Below are 8,663 nucleotides of genomic sequence, written 5' to 3' on the forward strand. Positions count from 1 at the left end.
ACTACTTACCTCTCCTCCTTGTTCCCCTTCTGCTCTGGCTTCTGCAGAGCATCTCAGCATCTCATGAGCTCCACTGCCGGCATACGCGGTGGCAGAGACAGAGGGGGAGTGATGGGAGAGGGAGCGTCACATGACGCTCCCTCCTCCTTCACTGTTTTCAACTGTACCTGATTCTATGATGCTAAGTTGAATGCGCGATGCAGGGGGAGGGGCGGCACTGGGCCTCTTACTCAGGGCCTCCGTAGCAGCTAGCTGGGTGCCCCTGGAGGAGCCAAGGCCCTAGACAGCTGCCTGGACTGCCTGCCCATAACGCCGGTCCTGACTGTATTCTGAAATTATATATATATATATATATACAGTGGGGCAAAAAAGTATTTAGTCAGTCAACAATAGTGCAAGTTCCACCACTTAAAAAGATGAGAGGCGTCTGTAATTTACATCATAGGTAGACCTCAACTATGGGAGACAAACTGAGAAAAAAAAATCCAGAAAATCACATTGTCTGTTTTTTTAACATTTTATTTGCATATTATGGTGGAAAATAAGTATTTGGTCAGAAACAAAATTTCATCTCAATACTTTGTAATATATCCTTTGTTGGCAATGACAGAGGTCAAACGTTTTCTGTAAGTCTTCACAAGGTTGCAACACACTGTTGTTGGTATGTTGGCCCATTCCTCCATGCAGATCTCCTCTAGAGCAGTGATGTTTTTGGCTTTTCGCTTGGCAACACGGACTTTCAACTCCCTCCAAAGGTTTTCTATAGGGTTGAGATCTGGAGACTGGCTAGGCCACTCCAGGACCTTGAAATGCTTTTTACGAAGCCACTCCTTCGTTGCCCTGGCGGTGTGCTTTGGATCATTGTCATGTTGAAAGACCCAGCCACGTTTCATCTTCAATGCCCTTGCTGATGGAAGGAGGTTTGCACTCAAAATCTCACGATACATGGCCCCATTCAATCTTTCATGTACCCGGATCAGTCGTCCTGGCCCCTTTGCAGAGAAACAGCCCCAAAGCATGATGTTTCCACCACCATGCTTTACAGTAGGTATGGTGTTTGATGGATGCAACTCAGTATTCTTTTTCCTCCAAACATGACAAGTTGTGTTTCTACCATACAGTTCCAGTTTGGTTTCATCAGACCATAGGACATTCTCCCAAAACTCCTCTGGATCATCCAAATGCTCTCTAGCAAACTTCAGACGGGCCCGGACATGTACTGGCTTAAGCAGTGGGACACGTCTGGCACTGCAGGATCTGAGTCCATGGTGGCGTAGTGTGTTACTTATGGTAGGCCTTGTTACATTGGTCCCAGCTCTCTGCAGTTCATTCACTAGGTCCCCCCGCGTGGTTCTGGGATTTTTGCTCACCGTTCTTGTGATCATTCTGACCCCACGGGGTGGGATTTTGCGTGGAGCCCCAGATCGAGGGAGATTATCAGTGGTCTTGTATGTCTTCCATTTTCTAATTATTGCTCCCACTGTTGATTTCTTCACTCCAAGCTGGTTGGCTATTGCAGATTCAGTCTTCCCAGCCTGGTGCAGGGCTACAATTTTGTTTCTGGTGTCCTTTGACAGCTCTTTGGTCTTCACCATAGTGGAGTTTGGAGTCAGACTGTTTGAGGGTGTGCACAGGTGTCTTTTTATACTGATAACAAGTTTAAACAGGTGCCATTACTACAGGTAATGAGTGGAGGAAAGAGGAGACTCTTAAAGAAGAAGTTACAGGTCTGTGAGAGCCAGAAATCTTGATTGTTTGTTTCTGACCAAATACTTATTTTCCACCATAATATGCAAATAAAATGTTAAAAAAACAGACAATGTGATTTTCTGGATTTTTTTTTCTCAGTTTGTCTCCCATAGTTGAGGTCTACCTATGATGTAAATTACAGACGCCTCTCATCTTTTTAAGTGGTGGAACTTGCACTATTGCTGACTGACTAAATACTTTTTTGCCCCACTGTGTATATATATATATATATATATATATATATATATATATATATATATATATATATATATATATATATATATATATATATATATAGCACAAAAATTAAAGAAAAGCGGATACAGGACATAGTATCCTTTCTCAGCGTGGCTGTTTTCCTTTTTTTATTTCTATTATTGGAAGTAATTGCGGTAATATGTGATGCGATGCTGTTCCAGTTGTGAGATAGATAGATAGATATATATATATATATATATATATATATATATATACATACATACATACATACATACATACATACATACATACATACATACATACTGTATAACGATTGAGGACTTAAGATTTACTGCAGACTAAGAATTCAGAATTTTTTTGCATACTGATGAGTATCGTATGATTATCTCAGTAATATTGTTACAACTATGACACTTTTTATATACCACCTAAGTAAACTATGGTAAAGTTATGGATATCTTTATTTAGCACTAGCCATAGCATTCAGATCTTTATTCATAACCAGACAAATTTCAAAATAATTTTTTTTTTGTTTTTTTTTATACAAACCGTGGGTTTAATAATTTAGGATCAATTGTTAGGACATCTGATTGGCTGATGTAAACCAGACCTAGAGTGTTGCTAGCTTCACAGAATTCTGTGACAATTCTTTACCAGTATAACCCAAGAAAACATAAATTTTTTTTTTTATGAATACAGTTTTCCATATGCATAGGGTTGCTAGTTATCTACCAGAGTTTGGTCCCCCTTGTATTGGTTTGCGTCAGCTTTTTAAAATGGTATTGCTATGTGTCATATTTTGTGTAATTAATAAAGAAATTGTTTTAATTTTTTTTGTCATGTATAGATTAAGAAGTTTCGTATTACAAACAGCCATAGGGTTAATCGGGTTTCTACAAAAACATGAAGTACAGAACATATAAAGAAAAGCACAGAGCTTAAATATCCCTGTACTGGGTATGGATATAATGATGGTCCATAACATGTCTTGAAAAAATGTCTATAAACCTTTTTGAAAAATAAAATTATTGATAAGACAGTAGGTACAACATGAAACAGAAAAATCCACACCAAAACAATGTAGAGATAAAAGGACAAGCAGGCAGCAATGTGGCTATGGAATACATGAAGGTTTATACTGCGACCATGTGGAGAAAACCCAAGCAAACATGTGAACACTCAAACAACATTGTGCTAGTGCATAGTATATAGAAGAGTGCTCTACAATGTATGCAGTAGGGTAACCCAACAAGCCACAATATTGGGGAAGAAATGACTAAGTCGTATCCGGTACACTCATGGACATAATATACGGCAGTCCATACAATATTATGAGCAATACAGTAAGAGCTAATAAGTGCCCGGTCAAACAAAGACAGAAAAGTCACATCATCTTAACCATGCCAACCAGATACACTGAAGTCCCTGTGTATCCCCACATAGTCGCAGTATTAATGTATTCCATAGCCACATTGCTGCCCCTTTGACCTTTTATCTCTACATTGATTGTTTTGTTGTGGATTTTTTTCTGTTTCATGTTGTACCTACTGTCTTATCTATATATACCTTTTGGAAAAATAAAATGATTGATCTTTTTTCAAGACATGTTATGGACTATCATTATATCCATACCTAACACGGGGACATTTAAGCGCTCTATGCTTTTTCTTTATATGTTCTGTAGTCTCTTTGAGAGTATTCCCTATTTAAGAATATGAATTTTGTGTTATTGCATCAGTTCTGGTATGTTTTCCAAAAACACGAAGTAGAAAAGACATAGCACTTGCGTCATTAAGACTAGCGCTTTGGACTTCAGTCTCCATGATGAGGGCTGGAGTAAGATGCACCTAATTCATTAAAACACCAGGGGCATCTTACAACTCGTGCCTGCCTCCGTCAGAAATCTTACACCTGAATTGTACTCCAGACAATTCTAAAGTGGCGTATGTGCCGGTTGGGCTATGACACCCCAATCCTGCCCATGCTTTGCCCATTTTGGCAGAACTGACTGGGACTGGTATTAAAACACCAAAAGTAGCAATATTTTTGCTCAGTCTAAAAAGTCACAACATTTTTGTACAAATTTTAAGTCTTTAAGGCTAGGTTCACATTGCGTTAGGGCAATCCGTTAAGCGCATAGCGCTAGCGGATTGTGCTAACGCAATGTTTATTTTGGGTCCACGTTTGCCGTCCCCGCCCGCACAGATCCCCGATCTGCGCTAGCGAGGGACTGACCTCGGACGCTGCAAGCAGCGTCTGAGGTCCGTCACAAAAGAACGGCACATCGCTAGCACGTGCCGAAAATGGCATGCGCTAGCGATGCGCTACAGACACAAATCACATTGCTGTCAATGGGTGCACTAACGGACCCGTTGCACGGCGTTAATTGCGACATTTTCGCCGTGCAACGCAGTCCGTTAGCAATGTGAACCTAGCCTTACTCCAGATTTCTGGCAAACACTGATTTGGGCCCCAAATGTCCATACTTTGCAGATGCTGAACTACTCATTTACTAATATGTGGCCAGTTTTACAAGTGAGTCTGCTTCGTTTTCCTTTACTGTTAGTGGACTCCACTTTGTTCTATGGGTTCTATTTTTAAAGTTGTAAAGGTTCAATAAGTGAAAATAATTTTGTTATAGCACCATGGTTTATTTTCATCTTAATTTTTAGCCGTTTTTTGTCAATTCTGTTGTATGTCTTTGTAGCAAAATCAATGGCTTATGTTCTATCTCATTAAAGGGAGTTTTGCCAAGGGCTTTACTGTCTGCACGTGAAGCTATTACTATATCTTTTTGGTTCTTCAGTGCAGAACAAATTATGTCTTTTCATTTTTAGGCATGACTTATCCGAACTGGCCTGAAGAGAGCCCCGTTCCAATCCCGAGATTCGATGCCAATAAGTCTGTTTTTTCAAGATATGCCAATGACTGTGTTTATTCTAATTGGATGATTCCACCCGCAACGGCAAAATTTATGGACAAGCTTGATAGCTAAATATAAATATTATTTTTCCCTAGAAGGTAACACAATTGTGAGCGGGAAAGAATAAAAAAAGTTACACACCACACAAAGAATAAATGGAAAGTCCATTGGCTGGTTCTTTGTGCCAGTGAAAAGTGGTCAAACCAATGTTGCTCTCGTGTGTCAGTTGCACCAAATTTTAGCTTGACCTACCTCTAAAGCTGCTGGAGAGGGCTGCACAAGTCACGTCAATCGAATAATAACATGTGTCTATTTGTGTATATCATATACATATATACACAAATATGTAAGTTATTGTATTACTCCCCAGCAGCAAGAGTGGGCACTGTTATTCTTTCCTACAACATATCAGACCTGTAAACCAAGCTCAGTAGAACCTTTTTGTATATGCTGCTGTTGCACAAATAGTCTGTATTCAGTACACTCATGTATGTGTTGCTGTGAACACAAAATATACTTATTTTCGATCATATGTTAATTTAAAAAATATATATTTTTAAACTGTAAGTTAACAATTTTATTTAATGTGTGTGGACACCTTGGTACAAGAGAACTGTTTCAGTCTCATTTACTGGTGGTTACATGTAGAGGCAAGAACCCTATGTATATGTGTACATATTGATCTGCTGTATATGGAGGTACAAAATATACATTGACATACAGTGTTATAGGAAAAGACTGGATTTATGATCACTTGTACCTACAATCAGAATAGCGTGGATCTCTCAATTAAAAGGATAAATTGGTTTGTATTTGGGACTAATGGGACTGACTTTTTAAAAGGTCACCTATAAATGGATATATACTAAATTAGATTATATTTTGAATATTTCTCTGGAATACCATTTTATGATTTTTTTTCTTTTGTATTTTGTCATTCTACTATAGCACAGATTCACAAACACAACCTCGGTCACTTATAAGTACAGTCATACTAATAAGGAAGTTGCTGACAAGTATGGTGACTTCAGAAATGATGTCAAGTCTAAATCATTAAATAAAATGGTCACAAAAAACACAAAAGAATAATTTGCTAGGAGAAGCCAAATAGCCGTTTACTTCTTGGTTTCCAATTTTATATTCCTTTTTTATATGTATTTTTTTAAGTACAGAAAATTGTATATTTTAGATATAATTTCCGTTTATTATATGATGTGTTTGAGGATTGACTGCCTATAAGGATGGCTTCTGGAAGATGAAGCAAGACATCATTTTCTGAGTCTCACCACCTGTACTGATTGTTTGATTAGCTTTGCTACACTTGACATGTTCCGCCAAGCCTGAGCCTTCCATGTACTTGGTTTTGTGTCTTCTACTTGAGGGGCCTTTACAAATGGTTCAGGTCGTCTGTCTCAAAAACTCAATTGTTGTCAGACCGTCATATTAAACTGCGATTTTCAATGCTGCACAGTATGGATATATTACTATGTATCTGCTCTTCCATGAACCATGTCATTGAGAAATTGTATTCTAATGGAAATAAATCATTCTGTCTCTAGAGAAATGTACCAAAGAGAGATGTTTAGGTTTGATTTTACCTTTTCATATTTTTTTTTTCTTCACTAAAACTTACTGTCATCATGAAGTTGTGTTTTTGTGTGATTCCAGGGAAAATCAACTATTTGTAACTATGGAGAGCAATCTATACTAATTCCCTATAAAATAAGCAGCCTTTGAAAACATTGTACTTTTCATTCTAATAAGCACTTATTTTATACCACCGTTAATTGCAGGATTCATTACATAAGAGGGTTTACATACATATACTTCATATATTAATACAATTGCAACAAAAGACAAAAAACTAACAGGCTAGTATAGGAGGTGAGGACCTGCCCTCGTGGCTTGCAATCTACAGGTTTATCGCATACAGAAAGCAGCGGTGTAAAAACCTGGGGCATGCAGGAGGTGGGCCTGTGGACGCCAGCACTGTTTTCGGACGCGCATTTAGCTGAAATGTATTGTATTGTTCTGCCGGCCAATCAGACTGACAGGTAACATCAGTGTGCCCGTCGTGGGAAAAGCACGACATCACTGCCATGGCCATCCGCCCCCTGCACTGGCTATCGGTAATGAAGAAGATGTATCTTTCTATTGGAGCAAGGATGGGTAAGAAGAATCATTCTGGGCTTGCATTTTTCCTAAAAGTGTTGGAGAAGAGAACATTTCCTTCAGGAAGAGACCTTATTAAAGGAAAGGGCCAGGACAGAGGCCATTATTACACTATGGGTCCAGGACGCAGGTCATTATTAAAGAAAAGGGCCAGAATGGGGTACATTATTACAAGATTGTGCCAGTGCAGGTAACATTGTTACAGTATGGGTTTTAGGATGGGAGACATTCACAGGAAGGGGCCAGGATGGGGGCCATTATTACCGGACAGGGGCCAATATTACAGGATGGGTAACATAATCACACAATTGGGCCAGCATAGAGGGACATGGTTGCAAAATAAGGACCAGGACAGATGACATTATTACAGGGGCTTGTACATCTGTCCAATAAGTTGGTGGGGGCTCAGGTGTACATTTTGCATTGCGGTCTGAGGGATTCTAGTTAAGCCACTGACAGCAATGCAGGACTCTTCTCTAGTCACGCAGTTACCAAACACTGCAGACTACAATGCCAAAGAGTTGCTTTCTGTCTAGTTTAGAAAGCAGAAGGGGAAGAAGAAACTATAATATAGTTTTATGTAAATGAACCCTATGAAAAGTTTTGCAATTATTAATTTACGAACCTATTGCTTACATGTAAATAAAGGCAGATTTCATAAAAATATGAAAAAAAATCTATTGTAAAGTTATGAAATGTGCTCTGGTGATTACTATAAGAAAAAATAAATTCAACAAAGGATTACACATTTTCACTGACGAACACCATATACAAGAGTAGGTTTGTGCCAGAGACTGTAATACAGCCATATCATAGCATTTATATAGCCACCGTAAATCTCGGACTTGTATGTCGCAAAGATTGAGGTGTCTAGGTGATCTGTTTGATTGGATCTAAAAAAATTTTATTTAGCTCTGCTAGTAAAATATAAAGGGGTATTCTGCAATAATCATTAAACAATGAAGTGTTCTATAACTTTGTAAAATATATTGTGTGTATGTATATGTATATATATAATGTTTATGTGTGTGTATGTATATAGAGAGAGTCTTCGCTGTTTCTGCTATTATAGTCATAAAATGTGAATCTCTATTATTTTTTTTTCCAGGGCATAGTCTTTCCTGGTCATGCAATGATCTAGCATGGGCTACTTGTCAAAGTGGATGAGATCTCTTATCCATGTAATCATCAGCTGACCAGAAAAGATTTCATTCTGAAAATAGAACCAGAAGGTCTTAAGAGCGATCTTAAAAAATCACAAGGCATTTTTTATATAAGTAAAACTGAATTTGTAACCAGGGATGCATGAAAAAGACTGAGTTACTTATCGGTAACAGGATTTTCCAGACACATGGCAGCACCACCTGAAAGAAGGGATCCGCCCACCAAGGATAGAAAACCTAGAAAATAAAATGGCGGAACCTCTCCTCCGCATCAATTGAGTTACAAAGCATTGAAAGGACTTCCTTTAATAGTTAGAGAACAGCATAAATACTGCCAACATTTTTTAAATTAAGCTAGATCACACCTACACTCGAGCCATGCACTCCATTACCATGATTGGCGGGGGGGAGGAACTATGGAAAAAAGACGAGTGAGG

General features: G+C 38.5%; 1 protein-coding gene across 1 annotated transcript in view; it reads left to right on the plus strand.

Moving 5' to 3' along the window:
* RET (ret proto-oncogene) overlaps positions 1 to 6,466 on the plus strand; it is a 158,000-nt gene extending 151,534 nt beyond the window's left edge. The window contains exon 20 of the mRNA XM_069753110.1: positions 4,806 to 6,466. Within this exon, the coding sequence (XP_069609211.1) occupies positions 4,806 to 4,963 (158 nt within the window). The 3' untranslated portion in view covers positions 4,964 to 6,466. The remainder of the gene's footprint in view (positions 1 to 4,805) is intronic.
* The last annotated feature ends 2,197 nt before the right edge of the window (positions 6,467 to 8,663 follow it).

Source organism: Ranitomeya imitator, chromosome 2 (genome assembly GCF_032444005.1).
Source record: "Ranitomeya imitator isolate aRanImi1 chromosome 2, aRanImi1.pri, whole genome shotgun sequence".
Lineage (NCBI taxonomy): Eukaryota > Metazoa > Chordata > Amphibia > Anura > Dendrobatidae > Ranitomeya > Ranitomeya imitator.